Genomic DNA, 21,196 nt, shown 5'->3' on the forward strand with positions numbered 1-21,196 from the left:
GGCAGGTAGCAATGACCACCAGACAAAGAAGCGCCGTCCCGACAACCCTCCTGTTCCCCCGTTTGTCTGGAATAATCATTTTATAAACCATTTCCAGCCTTTGCCAATATGATTAGAAAATGATTACTAAGGCGAGGACACAGTTATGTCACTGTAGTTGTCAACTTAAGTGTGAAGCATTATAAAGACTGCTTAAGAACTCCCAGAGGGGATACGCTGAAAATCCTAAAATCAATAATCCTGTTTTTCAGCATTAAACCATAGAAAATCCAATAGTGCTGTGTTGATGACCCAAACAGTAGTCTAGTTTTACAAAATTTAGCAACTTAATCTGTCATCAGCTTTATTGATTTTGTTTTACAGAATTACATGCATGAATCTCCCCAGCCTTCCACACACACACAATCCTCCCCGCTGCCCGGTAATGCATTTACGGGAAAGCAGCTTTTCTAAACTTCAGTGATTTGGGGAGGTAATTTCTATTGAGTTCAACAGGTGGGAAACTTCAAAATAATATAATCAGCAAAGAGAACAATGCTTAAACATTATCAATAAGCTAATTGCTTTGCAATTCTGCTTTGTTATCTTTTATGTTTCAGTAATGAAGTACTTTTAGAAGTGTATCTTTTTCAACATCACACTGAGTAGGGTAAGGAGGCTTTTTTTGCTTGTTTTGGCTCGCCTACGAGCTACGAACAAGTCAATGCCACTACAACAAAAACTATATGATCTTATAACTGCATAATGAACCCCAAACCTCAATACAGTTAATACAGCTTGTTTAATCCACCATTGTTTTTGATGGAAAATAAATTCTTTTATTTTAAACTTATAATAGCTGATATTTGTTTTTTCCTAGGCAAAATACATTTTTTCTTTACAGCACAGCTAAAATATCATAAAACTTATGAAGTCAGTAACAAGACAGTATCCCTCATTAATGTTTGTTCTTCTTATTAGGAAGCAGAATTATTACTGATTTGATAATGAGGTCTTAGTTTTCTTATTTCACTCATTTTAACCAATCTACAGGATTGTCAAAATTACCGGTAGGTTGGCCCTTTTTCATCTAGGATCTTAAATGTACATCTAACAACCCTGATGAACATACACCTAAATGGCCCTCAAAAGTTCAGTGAAATAGGGAAAAACTGGGCATGACATGTACATATTTCTCCCTGTCCGGTATTGTTTAACGTTTCAGTCTAAGAGCCCACGGAGCAGTGTTCTCCCTTCCAACATACAACCATAACTAACCTATCTAAATAAAAAGCACTGCCAATTAGTATCTAATGTGCAGGCTAACAGAATTTAGGATAAGTGCTTCTGAGGATCAGAGAAGTTAAAATTCATGCTTGGATTTTTACTTTTTTCCCCTCTAACTACAAAAGAAACATCTTAGATACACATTTCTTATTAACCTGCTCAGAAAATAACAAAACATTTGGTAAGTCAAAATGAACTCTACCAAGATCAATTCTACTGAAGTCAATGGAGTTGCTTCCAATATGAACTTATTCTGATAACACTCCGATAATTTAAACTAACATCTTACTTCATTAAGAGCACTAATAGTTACTGAAATCCCAGAAGTAAAACGCAAAGGAACCATAATTCTCCATGCTGTTCTCACCAAAGATCTAACTCAACAAATAGCATTGTGAAACACAATGTGGAAAAGCACACAATGACAGTTAATTTTCATTTTAGCTCAGGCCCATGATCTACTTTTTACAAGCAGTGATTTTGTCTGTGATAAAAAGCATGTCTTAGGCAAGATCCGATTTTTCAAGAATGGATATTCAGCACTTCATAAACACATGCCCGTGTTTCCTAAGAAACTCTGCAATAGTTGTTTACACAGAACCCCCCGAACCATACCCATTTATGTGATCGGTTGGCAATACTGTAATACATAAAAACGCAACACATACAACCTGCTGAGCTTACTTCTCCACACTCTCCACAAAGAAAACATTCCACAAGTGCAATACGTGGGTTGTTCATTTACCACCAAATAATACTCTGTACAGCTAACAGGAATTTATGTGAGAGCCTGCACAGAGGTGAGGCTCTATTTTACCGGTTAGCAAAGCAGACTACCTAGACACTTTTACACTACCCAGAAAAGCTTTGGTGAATGAGGCTTTAAATTCTAAGTGGGAATTTTCCCCCACGTGGATTTGTTTTGTCAGATGAATCAAAATTCTTACAAATTTTCTCTTCTCTTGTTCTTTTCACCCCAATTTGATTTAGGTATGTTACTGAAAAATTAAAGAGAACTGAGATCACGTGTAGACAGAGACGTCCCAGCCAGGATAGCACCTGAGGATATGGTATGTTGATGTGGCACAGCCTGTGACTTACTTTCTGTTCCAAAGTAAATCCCTCAAACATTTTTTATTTTCTATTGATACATCAACAATGCTTATAAACACGTCATATGTACTACTTTTGTCAGAATTAATTCAATACTGCAAGGAAATTAAATTACATGAAACTGCGAAGAATGAGGATAAAAAGAAAAATGGATGAGAGCCTTTTCTGACAGAAAAAAAAAAAAAAGAATTATAAACGCTGCCATGGAATGGGGCTCCTTACCTGTAATGTGCTAACATTAAAGAGGTTTATAGCACTGCAGATTGTTGTTCCCTTGGAAACAAATAAATTCAAAAAACACTACAAAGATTTAACATCCATATTAAAAATGAAATATTCCTAAAATATTTTCATTTTAATCTCTCAGGGTCCAGTCCTGCAAGTCCCTTTCATGTATCACTTTCAATCAAATCATTTGATAAAAGACAGTCTGATGGGGTCTTTATCAAAAGTCTGACAGTGGAGTAGAAAATAATATTAACAACTTTTCTTTGTCTTGTATTCTGACTTGAATATTAGAGTCTTTAAATCATGTCATGTTGAGCTTTCATTGCCTTCAGCAATGTAGTATCACACTTGGAATTTTATTAGTTCACAAGGGTCTGATTACGCAAATGTATGAAAACTAATCACTAGGAGAATAAAACCTCCGCTACAAGCAAAGAGGCCAGTGACAAAATAGACACTTTGATACCGCGGCACAAAAGGATCCAAAGTTTGAACCCTTCATGGCCAGAGGTGTCAGTTCATTGTAGTAAAAAAGGTAAAAATTACTTGCAGAACATGAGTCTTGAATGCCCCAAAGGTTTTGAAATACTCACCCTGCTGTAAATCAGAAGTGAGTGTAGTAGTTAGTGATGTTACACTGGGTGGGCAGAAGTCAGGCCAAGAATGCCCGAAAGGAGGTGTCTGCAGGACAGAATGCCTTACACTAGACCATGCAGCTCTTTATCGATTCCCGTTTTAAAGACTCTGGCTAAAACATTCAATTATGAACAACCAAATGCCCCGCTAAGCTGCACTTCTCTTGTGACTTAACTCAGTTACAAAAAACACCAAAATGAACCCACAGAAATTTTAAGGCAAGACAGTACTCCTGTGGAGGATCCTCCCGACGGAACACCCCAACCAATGGAGATCCCTGACACACAATGAAGAAGTGTCATTCAGCGCAATCCACTCTTGTTGTCTACTTCTACTGCCTGGGGGAACGTGCCGGTGAATTACCCGCAAGAGTCCTATTCTCCTGTCTGTTTCCAAACTATGCACCCCTGGTCACGTGTCCCGGCTATCGCAGGGTTGCAGGTAGGGTCTGACGCGCCACTTCTAAAAGATTCGGCAGTGTCACTACGTGGGAAGTATTGCAGAGCATTCAAATCAGTCAGGGCAAATCTTATGTTGGTTGTGTTCGCGCTTTAATACGTACAGACGAATAAAAATCCAGTATCTGGTCAAAAAGGTTTGCATGTTTGAACATGTAGCTGCGAGGATTAAACATACCTTTCTACACTCTTAACAGTTACGTACACTTGTATTATCAGCTCCTAGTTTTATATACATGTTTTTACATGTTACAAAATAACTGTTACGCTTCCTATTTATAGATTTTCCCGTTGCCTCCATCCTCTCAGCCACCTCTGATGAAGGTTGTGGGGGAAAAAATTAAATTAGATCAGTGCTCTTCAAGAACACAACCTGCACTTTCAGGACTCATACCACATAAGAGGGGACACATCCCAGACAGTCCCTATCTTTTCATATGATAAAGAAAATATACTTTAAACTATAAGAGCTTTTGAGCAGGAGTACTAATGTGGCTTTTCCAACACTCATTGTTTGTCAAATACAGCTATCTCCGTGCCCACATGATGAGTTACCACCTCTCTTTAATGTATATATTTGTACTACCTTATTCATTCACTTCAGGTACTATGGTCAGAGACTCAAAATGGGCCCTCAAAAATATGACTATACTAATTTATTGTTTGAGGAATCTAGGTATCAGCTTATCACATCAGTTCTGACCCTCATGGGTCTTGATGTTATAGATTAAACTAAGAAAACCCCAAACATCAGAATCCAAAATGATACCGAGCACTTACAAGAACAGAAAATTAACTCTATATAGTATTTATGTTATTTTGAAAACTCTTACTTGTGACTAAATCATAAAGTATGTAGAGTTACGGAATTCTAGTGCCGTAAAGTTACAATAGCATTTGACACTTCCTGGAGTGGAATCAAAGACATTAAAAATTCCTTCTCAGTGGAATCAAAGACATTAAAAATTGTCATTCTGTCTACACTGTATTTATTATAGCAAGCGATACAGTCGAGGGAAAAAGAGCTAAAGCTTTCTGGCATAAAATCGTTTCTTTGGGTTTGCAACAGATGCAACAAGCTTCAAACTATCTGCCCTTGGTTTAAACCCGAGGGAAGTCTTACACAACAGCATAACTCTTTTCTCAACATGTATTGTTAGTTCTTTCTCTAAAACCACTTCTCTCACAAAAAACCTGCTGTACCTCGGTTATGACATGCCACTAAATTTGTATGTGACTCATAAAATGCCAGTGTGATGTGCCTTTTATTGAAACACTTCAGACTCATTAGTCTGTTTGGATAACAAAGAATGTCATAGTTTATATTTAAATGTTCAGATTCACCACAAATCCAGTTCTCCCTGAAAATATTTGACACCTTGAATAAATTTGGTTAAAAGATAATGGAGCTTGCTCTTTCATGATCAAGACTCATTCCGGTTTCATGACTGTTTTCTTGCACTGGTTCCTTGCACGACCCACGACACACATGGGTAGCACACGGTCTTGTCAGAACGTGTTTGCTCCTTGAGAGGTTTGCTAACAAACTGGCTAACAAAATTCTTCAATAGTGTTTGATAACTTTTAAGATGGTCTCGGAGAAAATATTGCTAAGAGTAATTATAGACCTGTGACCCAGACAACCCAATTTGTTAAGTCTCCCCATATCTCATAATTGGAAGACCCTGTTAGCAGACATCAGTTAATTACACGGCTAATCTCTTGAGAAAGTAACTGCCAATACTTAAAACATGTACCTTTTCTGAGTCATCCCCTACCCCAACTCCACTTGAAAACTTCAAGGTAAAAAGTTCCATTTGTTCAAAAATAAAACCCAGCAGAAAGCTAGCTAACGTAGCTTGACACAACGTAATTAACAGACTCTGGGGTGGGACTGTCTGGGTTTGGCAGCCTCCTGACAGCCCTTAGTAAGACGTTAAAGCGATCAGCACCTGACATCTGTTAGCAAAGAGGCATTCTGAGGTAAAGAGCAACTAAATCTAAAGAAATCAGGTACTTAGACCAGTTTAACTTTTTCATGAGGTGATATCCTGCCTGACACTCTAATCTTTCTTCCTGGAGTGACGCAAGACTTAAGTAAAAGAAAACAACTTGTAGTCCCTCCCTCCCAATATCCAGTAATTATTTTTTTAGGCAAAGAACAATGAAGGACTATTTATCCCAGTTTAAAAAGGAATAAAAACAACTTAAGCACTGAATTTGTGCTAATACCTAAGCAACTGTGATTCTTAAAAGGAATTCCTTCAATGCTGTGCTGACGTGGACAAAAAAAAGCTAGCTGAAAGAAAATGGTTGATTTTCCTGACTGCTGAGGCAAAGAATATTCATAACAAGAAGTCCTATTTATTTGAGTTCTACATGTGCACTTACTGAGGCTTTGGGGATGGTTAATAATAAGAAAGAAGAAAAGACAAACAACAGGCACAGGTGAGAGATGAACACCCTGAAAGTAGTAAAAGAATGCTTTCGTTTGCCTTTGCATTTTTAATGTATCCAGGATATATTTAAAAAGGCCAGGTTCAGAAAAGATATTTGATCAGCTTATCAAGACCATAAAGAGAGAGATAAATAAATTTTTAAAGGGCTAAAGGAATAGATATTATTTTATATCAGGTATCACACAGAAAACCCCAGTAAGTACTCATCGCATTTTCGTCAGGGCTCTTCACAAGGCTATTGAATTGAATAAAAAGGAATACTAAAAATCACAATTATCCCTGCTGAAAATAAAATAAAATAAAGAAAAAATGATAAGAAGAAAACACCCCTCCACATAATAACACTTGGCCAAACCCTGGACCACAAACACAGATATAACAAAATGGTTGTTCATTGTTGTTTTTCTTTTTTTTTAAAAATATAGCATTTGCTGTGCTCTGCATAATAATGCGTTACCTTTACACTTTTTTTCTTCTTTTTGGTATTCCTGGGCACTTGACATTACTTGAAAGTTTGCTGTTGTATGGCCTGGCTGTAAAATTGTGCTAGTCCAAGGTGAAGCATGTCGACATTGCAAAAGCTGCTGTCCATTCCTCTGGTAATCGTAATTTTTGGAGTGTCTTTTCCTACACAAATGGTTTTCTGCTATGCCAACTACATTCCATTTCTGATTTCTGTCAGGAAGGTGAATCAGTCTGTCCCATGATATGAGGCCACGTCCTGGATGTTTGGCAAATACTGCAGGGCTACAAACGGTTGGCATTGCCAAAATCTTGCTCAGGTGTGGAGTTTTGGAAAGCAAGTGACTCCCCGGCTCTCCTGATGCTGTGGTATTCCTGTGCATCTCCACTGGACCGCACTGATACGACGCAGAGCCTTTCAGCCATGCCCATTCAGCCACCATAGCTCCCCTTCGGTACAGGTAAATATAAAATTTTGCCGTCTGTGAAGCCTGAACAAGTAGGTAGATCTATGTGGACGGTCTAACGCTAGATGTAACTTTCACAACATCACAACTACAACACGGGCCTGAGGGCAAGTTACCACCAATTTATTGCCTTGCTCATATGATCATTTGAGGTCTTGTAGGTCGAGGCTGGTCGTGAACAATTTTCAGATACTTAGAACACAAAACATCAAGGATTCAGCCTTGTTTGACTTTGCTCTTATCGTAGGCTGACCTGAGGGACACTCTGTTACCTAAGTGTGACATTCTTATGTGGGCATGCTTAGCAGTTCCGTTTTTGCTACCTACTGCCTTTCTCTAGTCGTGGCCACAGTGGAGTCTCAGAGACACAAATTTTATCACAGCACTTTGGACACTTGGGTCCAGTGTAGGTAACGAACAACACTAAAGCTGCACGATTTGATCTAATTAGTCATAATAATTAGGCAAATTTATTTATTCTTTGATACAGAAGAAACTGAGATACCACTAGGTGATAACTCTGTAAAACTAAATATAGCCCATTTTCTATTTTTGGGTAGCAAAACTAAATGCTTCAGAAACGACACATCAGAGATGATATTCCACATTTAAAGAAATAATTTCATTGTAGATTATATGTATCCAAATTCCAACACAAAATAGCTTTCTAACTTGCATACAGAAAATAGCAAATTCCAGAAATTCAGTGACTGATATCCACTGTGGTTTCAATCACAGTAAAACTGCTATCTTAATTGACCTAAAAGTTAATTTTACATACATTTCACCCAGTAAAATCATTCATATACATACTAGTAAATAAGCTCATACTAAGTCAGTAATTTCCTGATAAAAATGTTCAAAAATAACTTGGGATTTCAGTTACCAGATATATCATTCTATTGCTTTTTCTGAAAGTTTTGTCTTAAGACATCTGTTAAGTGGAACATTGCTAATATAGAAGACTTAATTATGGTATTAAATATTGTTATCCTGATAGTATATATAGCTTTCCTCAATACCTTATTTAATTTTAAATGTAAATGCATACCTTTTTTTCTGCTAGGAGTGGAAGCTCACATGATATTTGAAGTTAAAAGTCCACTCTTTCTACCAACTGTATCTCAGCTGGACATCAATAACATGAATTTGTATATGAAACTATCACATAATTGAATGCATAAGGCAGGTGAGTTAACTACAGAATTTGCACTTACCTACTTACTTCTGGCTTTATAGATCTGCTTTTAGTTCAGACATGGTTTTCTTAGTAAAATTAAAAATTAACTCTGAACACAGGTAATACAGCAAGAGAATATCACTTGTAGGAGGATAATCAGATTTAAAATAGAATAGTGAAAGTAACGCAGAAAATACTAAAAAAACCTAAAAGAACAGAATATACAACTTTTTTTTTTTCACAATTTGAACACTTTTATATCTTCTAGACTTCATAATAAATTTAAGCTCAGAGGGAGAGACCGGCTGGTAAGACCCTCTGGCAGCTCTGTGGAACTCCCCTGTAAGATCCGAATCGAACTTGGCTATTCCACTCTTCTTGGCACAGAGAGGAACTATGCACTATAACTCACCCTTCCATCAGGCTTTGTGTAACCTCAGATAACGCACCCTTCAGAACAAGGCTACTCTCCTCTTCCTTATCCTTCTTCACGTTCTAGTTACCTCCCTGCACGGATAATATTGCATCTTTATATAAATGCGAGAGTCAGGTATGTACTACATATATATATCTCTAAAAAGAAATAAAATATAGGCATTTCTGTAATTCACTCATAAGTAGGTATTTTTATGCTTTGTCAATTTCTTGAGATGACCACTGACCCCACAGAATGCTCCACCTTGTTTAAAAAAAAGTCAGTTATAAGCTCAGTTACCCAGTTCTTGCTATTAGTCCTGGAAATGAGATCAGTGATTCATAAACCAGGCTGTTCATTCTTGTTAGGCAAAAATTTCCGTATCTTTTTCCCAACTTTACCTTTGATACTAAAGGCCATCTTTGCTGCCTTTTGGTCTATGAGGATTTGCTTTACTTTTGATTTTAATTAAAAAATACACATTCACTGCAATTGTAAAACTTTTGTTCTGCAAGGATTCAGAGCAGATGTCACACAAGGCTTACAGATTTTTAAGTTTAGCAAGGAACTCTAAAGCCCTCCTTAAATTTAATTTTACAAGCTTCCATTTTATTTCACAAATTCTCTTCAGTCACCAGGGACATTCTGAATGCAAATTTTGCCTAACAAGGATTAAGTTGTAAGGACTACCACTGCCAGGTCTCATATTTTGTCTCCTTTTCCTAGACTCCCTATACTGCAGTGCAGCAGATATATACTCCTGAATTACCATTCAGGTTATAAAAAAGTTAAAGTACAAATTCACTACAGGACTATGTTATTTATTCTGCTACTTTTGTTTTAACATATCTTGCCTGAGTTTGTCAAAAGCTTTTTTCTTTTTTTTTCTTTCAGCAGAAAATGAAGTTTAAATCTCCTGCCTCTGCTCTTGGTTTTGTTAAACCAAACCCTTGATAAAAGATGATAATGTAATTTTGCCTGAGCTCCCTAATTGTAAGAGAAGCATCTCTCTCTCCCTCTAGCTACTGTTGAAATGGCTATAATCAAGGCAGAAAGCAGTACAGCATACCGGGATGAATCACGACTAAAACCACAGGCCCTATTTCAGAGTAAAGGGGGACTAATGAGAAGGGTCTAGAGCTCTTCTGGTCAATATAAGTAAAGGAATCATCAAGTAACTTCAGAGATATAAAAGCAGTGCATTGTAGCAATAACTGGCATCTGAGCAGTCAACAGTTCAAAAGACTTTCTCAAGTTCCCATCAGAGTGTCTGTAAAGATGAATTTGTTTTATAGAAGCAGCAACGTTTTAGGAGATGAAGGGCCCATCGCACTAAACTAAAAGGACAAGGGAGGACAATCCCTCAGAAATTGTTTATTACAGGCCCAGACAAAGACTACTAATGGCTGAATATAAAGGTTGGGCTGTTCTCAGGTATGCAAAGTGTTATCTGAATGTCAGTATATAAAAGACTATAAAAACAATGGAACAAAATGCTTTTTCTCCTACTTCTCTACTAGTATCTGTCAATGGTGGTAAAGGAAGAGATACAAAAAGCCTCTCCCTTCTTTAGTACACCTCAAGAGAAGGAAGCCATAACTTTCTTCTTCCAGAAAGACAGGAGATAGTATCCAGCCAGCCAGGAGGACAGTGTTTCTTGTCGGAATGAGCTGTGTACCTATCCTGAACTTTGACCCTGACAAAAACTCTGGGTGCACAGCATAGGACCAAAAAGCACACTGAAAAGAGTGCCTTTTCCTTGTGCTCCCAACCACCCTAGGGGCACCGCATTAAATCCTTCCCGCTGTGCCCTGAGAGCTACACCCATTTTTCCTAGCTCAGGATCTGCCCTGTTACACCCAAGGCTGGCATCTGTATTACCGTTATTACCATTACTGCCTTATACCGCAGTAGCGGCAGTCGGCAGCTAGATCCATGGGTGATGAAAGCTGCTGTGTGACCACACAGGCAATCAGCCCCTGCTCCTCAGAGACTACATCGCTCACGCTTTTTCAGGGAGTACAAACATTTCTTTTTCACCCGGAGCAACAGGCTATCAGTTTCAAGGCAAAAGGTAAATCAACAGTTCTGGGATGTCAGAGGATTGCAATTTTTACTGTTACAAAGACACTTCCTCTCACAACAAAAAGTTATTTTACATTCCAAAACTGCACACAGCCTGTAAGAATTTCAACTTGCAGCTAATCAAAATAGCAGCATTAGGCGAATATATTAGCAGTCTCTGAATTGTCATTAATTTACTTGATTGCAAAACAAAAGACTGACAAAAGCTATTCTTTATATAAAGTTTTGCCCCTTCTCATATTTGAAGTTTACTGAAAACAGAGCAGCAAGCAGCACTTGACTGTTGGTTTGTTGGTTTTTTTTAAAACATTGAAGTATGCAAGCACCTAAGGACATTGAAGTGGGCTGGCTTCAGAGAGATCAACTAAGGCAAATGTAATCAGGATTAGAACTGAGGGGTGCATAGTAGGTCGATTGAGCAGCCTAGCTTCGTATGGACCCAGTCCAATAACACTAGATGAGTTTTACCTAATGACTTAAGAAAAAAAAGCAAGCAAACTACAATTAAAGGAGATCTCCACAGCAAAATTAAACCCCAATTCATGTTTTGTACAAGCATTTTGAAGCACACAATGTAACTACAAGTAAAAGCATGTAATGCTTTCATGTGTGTTTGTGCTGGGACTGATAAAACTATTTGTGCCAGACAAGGCTAAGGTTTCATTTTTTTCTCATTAATGTTGCAGTCAGTTCACAGCATTACATTTTCTTTCCTTTATTTTCCTTCTCCTCTCCTCTCTTTTCCTCTTTCACTTCCTTCTCTATTCTCCCAAAAAACACCATAGCCTTTTCTTCTTATTCTTCCTCATCAAATACGGAAAGACTTCAAAATGGAGTTTCCCAACTTTTAAACTAGGTTCGTGTGATCCTTGAATAAGCAGGATGGAGGACAGCTAATAGAGACGAGCCAGATACTTCTTTATAAATATGCAAACCATCCTTTCACATAATGTGGTAAATAAAACCTTTGAGAACATGAGATTTCTTTCCTAAATTTTAAAAAGTGAAAATGACAGTGACTATAACAAAAGCGTACAAAAAAAAAGAAAGGGACTGTAACTAGTGGGTGGAACTAGTGATGTCTACTGAAACCACTAGGTCATTTCCAGTATTTCAGAAATGTGTGTGTATGTGTATGCTTATGGAAGCAAACAGTGCCAGGACTATTTAATCCAGGAGTGTTGTACTGTTACTCACTTTAACAGTGGCAATATTATAAAATATTTAAATATTAAATTTTAGAATATGGCTTTCAATATAAATTAAATTTCGATATTTTCAAACAATCTTTTGGACGAAGATTATACCACCATGAAAGAAGAGCGCGCAAATATTACAATAAACTGTGTAAAGAGTTTTTAATGTGTAAGAAAAGGTAGCATCAAGAAACTTGCAATATACAGTGTAATAGCTTTATCCTTGTTCTTGCCGACCTGTATCTTAATGAGCTCCTCAGTGTGAACCAGTGTAATCGTTTTTTACAAACACACTGAATTTCTATTAAGGTAATCCTAGACATATACTTATCTCATCAAGAAACTGGGCTTGACATTGTGCTCAAATTTCTAAATATAAGAAAAAAATTAATCAGAGGAAAAGAATATCCAGAACATGACAACTCATCCCTAAGTTAACCAGAGGCAGGTTCTGAGCACAGAGAAAGCAATTGGTTCAGGGTTTTGGTATGTAAAGAGCTAGCTGAAACCCTCTCCTTAGAGAAACAGGAGTTGTGTACCCAAATACGGAATCTTGTGACACATACAATAAAAATACTGAAAGAAAGGAATGACCAAAGCTATATGGGAAAAAGCAGTAAGATACCAGGATACATAGTGGAACTAGAAAGGTGATGTTAATCAATACAGTCACATAGATGCTAAATGCATTTGACCCTCTCATAGTTCTGCACAACACATGGGGAGGGAGCTTTTCTGAGAATAGAGTACACCTGAGCACAGCAGCTCTGTTCAAACCACAGGGCTTGCCTCGTTCTGCCTAACTTGTCTTAACTGTCTAACAGTAACAGTCAGACATAGGCCAAGTCTCCCAATCCCCAACTACTGTCAGCCCAAGGGAATGCCTGAGCCCCTGTAGCCTATCTAAACTGTAGTAACAGCCAAGGGATCTCTCTTTGAAGTGCAGCCCAGTCTCCTTTGGTACACTTCTTCCATTCACAACACCCTTTGGCAAGGAGTTTCAGTATCTGTCTCTCCTTTATGTGCAGAACCACCTCCTTCTGTTTGTTTTAAACCAAGGTTAATTGGATGCCCAACAGACAGCAATCCACCTCTCCAGGACTCATTTTGCAGACCACTGCTTGTGTGAATATGGGAATGTTAATGGATTTTTACTCTCTTCATGCTATGTTAGGCAATTATTTTAATGCCTGTGAACCTACTAAAATAAAAGTGAGATGCCAAAACACAATTTCCAGATTATGGACCAAAATACCATAAAAATAGATCTTTAAAAATGTGTAAGTTACAGTGAAACCATTTGGGAAATAATTTCAAATCACTTCCAATCGCTACCATCACTTTGTAAAGTCTTGATTCGGAGTACTGCTTTTCCCATGAGCTTTCAAATCAATTCACAGGGTCTTTCCTCAATCCCACATTGGACCTTCCACCCCTTCGCACTCAGCGATGGGCAATATATTTGGCCACTGCTTACTAAAAGCAAATCCTGGGGATACGTGCACATAATTGAAGATGATAGTTTTTTCAAGATGATGAAACAGTTCAAGCTGGTTTTCTAGAATTGCTTACAGAGAGACCCTGTATCTTGAAATAACACCTCCTGTCCAAGGACCTAGGTTTGAGCAATGGCCAGGTAAAAAAAGAGATACTAAAACTAGCAGTCTTGACAAATATATAATTTGTAAAAGACAAAAAACAACAAATAAACAAATTAACTTTGCCCAAATAATGCAGTCAGAGGCTTCTTCAGAAAGACAGGTAAACTGAAATGTGAAGAGAGAATGCTTCAAAACTTGAAATAAACTGAAGTTTAGTACAGGTCTAAATAGTTTTCAGATATGTGATCACATATATAACAAAGCAGACCTGCAAGCATGGCCTTCATGCTTTGCAAGCTTTAAACATTTCCTTAAACATTTGTCTTCTTTTATGATAACCACTGTAGCAAATCTGATGCTTTTAAAGAACATAATCAGCAACACATTTAAGGAATGTAAAAGGTATTTTGTTTATACGGAAATAACTAGAAAATGCCTAATTGGATAGTAGCTTTCCTGTAGTTCATCAACAGCTTTACATTTGGCACCAAAAAAAAAAAAAAATCACAGTCCTCTCTACAAATAGAATCGTATATCAAGGACAAGTAGTGTAAGTTCATTGCTCTGACATACAGTCATCAGAAGAACTGAGAAGCAGCCTGTGGTCAGGTTTACAAAGACGATAAAATGGCAGGCTGCAACTCCTGTGGCAAGCACAGCAAAGGAAAGTGTTTTATTTTATAGGCTAGTGGAGAAGAATTAGAAAAAACAGAAGGACATTTTGTTGTTGTTGTTTTTTTAACTAACAATTTTAGAAGTTTTTTGCCCAGAAAATTAACAAGTATGTTTTATATTGACAACACTATGCACTCCTCCTAACTGATGGCAACCGTGAAACATAGCATTACGCAGTCTAAGAATGATACCCAAAATTCCAAACACAGCAGTCTGCTCCCATTGGAAATAAATTTCAGAAAGATGAGTTAACAAAAAGAAGCACCTCTGGTTTAAATAAAATGACTAGAGAAAGAGACTAAGTATACTGATGGATTACTGAAAAAAAATAGAAAAGGAAAAAAATATCAGCCCTAACATAATGAAACATACTTCAGAAAATGGCTAGCAGATGTTGCAAAGCTAAAAAAAATATGTGTTTCTTTCCTCTGTTCTTTGTGAAATCTAACCAGATCCAAATTTTTAAAAATGTGTGCATCTTATCTGGAAAATATAGCAGGTATCCAGCAGTTGGAAATACCAAAGTTAAACACCTTTAAAAACACATAGACATAAGATTTTCATGTTTCTCCTAAAGAAAAAACAGTCTTTAGAGAGCCTTTCCCCCTCCCCCCTCCCTCCCGATGGGAAAGAAAACCTCAACACATTATTAAAGAATTGCATAAAAAAATTGAAAAATTACAAAATGTTATACAGACTACTCGCCTTTTGAAACTTTTGTATTTATATAGCACTTTTGAAAGCACTTTTAAAAACACTAAAGTTTAAAACAAAGTTAAAATTAAACCAGAACGTCTGCAACCTAGAACTTACCAAGTGTGATATTTTTAACTGCATATTCAAAAATACGCTTCTAAGTAATAAGAGCCATCATGGAGTGATTCATAGCTTCATGCAAAAACATCCCACAATATAAATCTTGTTAACCTTTTGAAAATCCCCAAAAGCTCATTACAAAGCTGCTAAATCCTGGCATAACAAAACCTTATATTAAAGTATTTACTGTCCTTCTAAAAAGTCCATTACTTAAGAGAAATAATACACTTGACTTAGTCGGATTTTATCATGGTCTGGCAGACAAGAAGTGTCAGACAGTGATGTATGTCTAATTAGATCATCCCAGGAAAATCACTATAGAAATTCAGGAGAAATAATTTCTCAACTGATGTTACACAATAAACTATTCTCCATCTGAATTAATGGCAAGTTTACAGGTTATTGAGCATTACAGTGAAAAGACTCATGAAGAAAAGGTGGTACCTCTCCTATCCTATTACTATTCCCAGATCTTGGAAACTATATGCAACACCCTTGGAGACACTGGTTTTCAAATGTATTTGGTCCACAAAAGCCGATTACTTTTCTTCTCCAAATGAGTGACCTGTTACAAGAAATGCTGCATATTAAATTCTACTTACTGAAAATATGCATTTATGACATTTAAATTATACTCCCTAATGTAAGCACTTAATTTTATTATAATTCCTATCTTGATCTAACTTTACAGACATTACTAAATAGAACAGTGTGAATATTTGAGACTAGAAGCACAATGTCTGAGTTGATTACGAAACTCCAAGTAAAAGCAGAGTAAAATCCTGGCCTTACTGAAGCCAGTGAAAGAGCTGCTGCAGAGTTCACTGACACCGCTATCACACTCTTTACATTCTATCTTCATCTGTCATGAAGGTGAAATTAATGAGATTTACTGTATTCTACAAATACTATTTTCTGGTTTTTAGAACCCATTCTTTAAGTCCTTCTTCAGTTCTCACTCCAGTAAATGAAGTACGACTAAGATCCGTCTGAGGTTTTTTCTGCATTTTGGGAGAAAATGTACAGAAGGAAGCTTTCAGTGATAGATTATTGCCAGTGAATAACGACTACTGCCAGTGAATAGTGATGCTAAAGCCAGAAGCTTCACTAGAGTATTTAAACAGCAAGAATTTTTTCATGAACTATGTTACATACTTTTTTATTTGAAAGTACTATCTTCTCAATAAGAAGATATTACTTTCAGACTTGTTAATTTTTCTGTTCTATCATGCAAATGTATGGCAGAAAGACTTATAGCTATTGCTAATATAGTACTAATTTTAAAAATGCTTACAATTTTTTTTCCCCCGGTATTACTCTGTGGACAGTAATTGCTGGTGCCAACTGTAAAGCTGCTGATGAACTATGGGAGGAGCATCCAATGAGTCATTTTCCACTTATTTCTATTTAAAAAAGAAACCCAAACATACTTTACTTACATTCCCTAAATGCATTTTTGATGTTGATCTTTAAAAGCATTAGATCTCCTGTAGCATTTATCATAAAAGACAATTAACATTTAAAAAAAATCAGGTTTCGAAACAAGAAAGCTAAACTTTCAGATTTGCTTTGTTACATTCATGTCTGTGATCACTCATCTGAAAACTATTTATTTTAGGGATGTACCAAGCTTCAGATTATGAGAACAGAATGCATCTTTCTCAGACTTAGTACTCAACTGCAAGACGTATTATGTCCAGCTCTCCTTCTCCAGAAGTATCCCTTTATCTTAATGTTTGGTCATCGTCTGAGTTATGTGTACATAATCCTGGTCAGGCAAGTTTTGACACTTAGAACTGGCAAAAGTATACTGACAAGCACAGTGTTTACAAAACTTGTAGGTCCAGCTTTTCACTTGTCAGCTTCCAATGTCATCAAGTAGCCAATATCAGGTGTTCATTAACTCGATCTGTATTGCTGAGTGAACTCTATTTTGGCTGAATTCTAAGAAAAAGGAAGAGTAGTTTGGACTTTATTAACTCAACATTTGCTGTTCAGCTCATCTTTTTGCATGCATTCATTTTGAGTTTTATTTTTCATCTTACTCACTTTTAAGTAAGGGCTACTACACTTCAGAAATCCTTCCATCTTACCCATAACTTTGAAGCTCCCAAAATATTTCTGGACAACTTGAACTCTCTCTTTATTCGGAACTATACATATATATATACACACACACACACACACACACACACTTACAGATGTTCGCCATAAAATAATCATACCAGTATGTGTTTTTAAAGCTGAGATGTCAAAATATTAAAAAAGTTTTTCCTATGGCAACTGTAAAATGTAGTAAAGCCTAGCTTTGCTACCAAAGGCCAAATTCTGCATTCTTCTGTCAGGAAAACAACTCTAGATTGCACTAGAAACTGGAAGCTTTTGGGCAGTGCCTACAGAAGGAAAATTCTTACTGCAGTAAAAATGTAACATATCAGCAGAGAAATTATCTAACAAAAAATCAGAATAATACAGCTTATTATTTTAAGAAGCTGGTTTGTGTTTGGATTAGACTCTGCTCTCATATTCCAGTGACTCAGAAACAGAATCTAAGCTTTCATTTTCATTCATTAGGAAAGGAGTCCTGTCTGGCTCTGGACAGTGGTATTTATGCAGTTTTTATAGAGTCTGAAAGATTTTTATTTCATCCATGCTTCTTTTCACATTCACACTCATATAGGGAATTTCATTCCTATAATGAGAAACAGAAAATATAAACTGCTTATAATGAAAAGTGCTGGACATCTACAGCTGTACCATCAGTCATCTTCTGCAATGAACCTTTTTTTTTTCGCCTGGCAATTATTTTCTTTGCATGTACTTGTTCTGCCCACTTCTTTCAAAATAAATGCAGAAAACGTAGGTCCTTCCAATTAGGCTTTGTGTTTCACTGAGCTTAGCAGAGCTGCCCTGCCAAAAGGAAGTCCAGGGAGACTGGCTAGACTGCTAGTGGGAATTCTCCATAAAACCCCCATCCCTAGGCAGCTACACCCTGGACAGATAAGGTGAGGATAAAGGGGGTACACTGTATTTCCTTCCCCATCTCTTGCCACCACATAGCACCAGCTACTAATTGTGCCCTCCAAAACCACAGCAAAATCAAGCCCTGTAGTAGAAAGTCAAAAACACAGTTTAACACCAGACAGAAGACAGCACAACCAAAAGCTGGAGAGATTGAGTTCCATGTCCATGCTTTAAATTCTTCCAAAACCAGGTATTTTCTAAATGAAATTATTATGCCTAGAATGCCTGCAGAAGAATGCACAAACACTCTAGTGGGCCCTGCCAATGTAGTCTAAGGATACTAACTCCTTTCGGATCCTCATACGGCGGTGATGCTAATCCAGAGCCTGACATACCAACCAAGGGTTCCACTTTATTCCACAAAAAGCCTCAATGCCCTCTGCCTCCATCTTATATTCATCTGTGCCTAACCTCCACTTCAACAGACGGCAAAGAAACCATAAAAACAGAAGTCAAATGAAACATCTTTGCATATTATCAAATAATACATTTTACTATGAAAGTATGTATTTAAATAATACTGTTTCTCCCCATGAATTTTACTCTCCTCCTTGTATCTAGGACCCTAAACTTACAAGACCAGCTTTGTTGGTGAACGCAGCTGTTACCACTTGCTGGCCAAGACAAAAGGATAGGAGCCTTCTAGGGGAAAGGAAATGGTATTTGATTTGCCCAGCCAGTAAAAATAAACTGTCTCTTCGGCATACCAGGAATTCAGTCTTGTTTGGTATGATTTTCCCTATGTAGCACATGCTGCATTTTATAAACAGGCTTTTAAAAGGTCCCATTTATGGCTATTGGTTCTTGAACTATGCATTGACAAACAGTATCAGCAGAACATTTTCTTTTCTCATGTAATTTGATGAATGCTAAAACATATTCTGGAAGACTGAAATTCTCTGGCTTTCTATATCATCTCCACATAAGAAGTACATCTCTTCAGACACCTTGTTCTGGGATTAGAATATATGGATTTTTTGACACAGCTAATTTATGTATAGCCTTCAAATGCTTTGCAACTAGCAGGGATAAGATGGTTAAGCAGACTTAAAATGGTTAAGGTCACCTAAACTCTGGATCTTCAGCCCACCTGCAGACTTAGTCAATTATTATCTGAAGAGTACTTGGTAATCTACGTAAAATGAATTTGGCAGTCTCACTTTGAACCTCAGGGGATATGTCCATGTTACAAAATAACTTAGGCCAATGTACTTGGAAAAAACTGTCACTGTACTGGCAGTTTCAGCAGTAACGTTGAAGTTGGAATGTGCATTTAGAACAAAATACAACTTTGTTTCTGAAGGAAAGTTGTTTCTGAAGGAAAACCAAGGAGGATGACAAGTTCAGAGGAAAAATGCTGGGGAAGATTACTATGTGCCCCACATCTTTATGCTCTGGGTAGAGGAAACATTTCAATTCCCAGCACCAATGCATTCAGAACTTGTTAAAGCAGTATTTTGCAGTAAACATTTAATAATAATAATTCCAGCAAAGCAAGAAATATTACATAGACACTCTTATGAAATGTGATTACCTGACATACTGCTGGGAGTTATGGATATGTAATCATTCTCGTTCTTCTTCCGTCACCAATGTCACCTGCCAAAAAAGGAAAAAAGTCCCATGTAATACATCCATAAATGCAAATCTGCAGAATACCATTAACATTTAAACAGGATGGAACATTTTGGATCTTGAATATCACGGTCCACGTTTGATGGCTTAACACATTAAATTCAATGCACCTTGCTTAACTGCATGAGTCAATGAATGCAAGTCAGGTCCAAAACCTGGTGGACTGGAGGAGCTGTGGGTAACAGGGATTTGGACACAAGGTCAAAAAGCTGGCAGCTACTGATACAGAAAAAAATATGCTTCTGCTCATTTCATGGAACACTTTCCCTTATTTTTTTTTGCAGAAGTTCCTTTAGGAGGTAATTATTTTTTACTTTACAGTTTCTAATGATGTATGCCCATTACTCTCAGGTTCAGTAAGAATAGAGGATTCGAAAGAATTAGAAATTCTCTGTCTACAGTTATACCGATTCTTCTTCAATCATTTGAAACTCAGAAATCTATCATCTTTTACAAAATTTTGAGATGTAAATAGTAATTTTACTCATTTGGTAGAAAACTAATGTATATGTGCTTATTACTTAATTTTTGACCAACGGCATCCTCTATTTTATTAAGGAGGTAACTGCAGCTGTAAGGAACTGGATTTGGCATCCTGAAGTCGTCGTTTTTAGTATTCAGATTGCCTCTCCCATTCAAATGTCCATACATACGCAGTGACATATTAACTATACTCGTTTTCTGTTTGGTAGCAAAGACCGAAGCCCTGCAAACTAATTTTGTGTCAGGAGAGAAAGTCACTGATAGCAGTTACGGCATCATCCTTCAGCAACATCCGTATTTACACAAGCCATAATGTTTTTCAAACAGTGGTATCACAGGCAGCACGCCCTTGTTCAGCCCAAAACACGGTGCCCAGTTGGATGATCCCAGCTCGTTCCCTAGTTTAAGCACCAACAATCCAATCCGGGCGGAGACAATCCTAAAGGCATTACTCCAGAATAGAGACAAGATCTCATTAGAATTTTTAAATAAGAAATCCTGGGCCTACAACTGACCCCACTAATGCCAGTGGAAAACTAGTCTGGGACCAGAGTCACGCTGCCTTGATCATCAGGAAATATGTATCTTTTAATGTCAGCGTGCAAGTGACAGTTCATAGGTGAAGCAGAACCTGTCTTAGATTGTCCCTATCGACATTTGATGTTAAGAAACCGTCCTTTAGTCTTTACTTGTTGATGAGCTTTTGGCTTTTATTTCTCTCCACAGGCGCCACAGCCCTGTCTGTTATCTCCTCTCAGCCACTGCCTCCTCACACGGGCAGCATTGCCTTTCCTTCTCCTTGAAACAAACACCCTCCACCAACAGCAGGCTGGAAGGACACCGAGTGCATCTGCTCTATTTAGGCACAGACTACAACGCCAGAACGAGAAAGCAGGTGAACTGCAGCAATCGCATGTACCGTGTAATTAATGTATCTGGGACACAGCTTCGCAGTTTCACCACCACCACCCCCCCCGCCACCCCGGCGCGGGCTGAA

General features: G+C 37.4%; 1 protein-coding gene across 2 annotated transcripts in view; it reads right to left on the reverse strand.

The window, feature by feature from the left end:
- The window catches only part of THRB (thyroid hormone receptor, beta), a 47,472-nt gene extending 27,792 nt beyond the window's left edge, over window positions 1–19,680 (reverse strand). The window contains exon 1 of one of the 2 annotated variants that reach the window (XM_009888941.1): window positions 19,616–19,680. In XM_009888941.1, coding sequence (XP_009887243.1) covers window positions 19,616–19,622 — 7 coding nt within the window. In that variant the 5' untranslated portion in view covers window positions 19,623–19,680. Of the gene's footprint in view, window positions 1–6,617; window positions 6,664–19,615 lie in introns of those variants that run through there. The other variant, XM_009888940.1, reaches the window with a different exon arrangement.
- Between the last annotated feature and the right edge of the window lie 1,516 nt (window positions 19,681–21,196).

The sequence above is a fragment of the Charadrius vociferus genome, unplaced genomic scaffold (assembly GCF_000708025.1).
Source record: "Charadrius vociferus isolate BGI_N301 unplaced genomic scaffold, ASM70802v2 scaffold217, whole genome shotgun sequence".
Classification (NCBI taxonomy): domain Eukaryota; kingdom Metazoa; phylum Chordata; class Aves; order Charadriiformes; family Charadriidae; genus Charadrius; species Charadrius vociferus.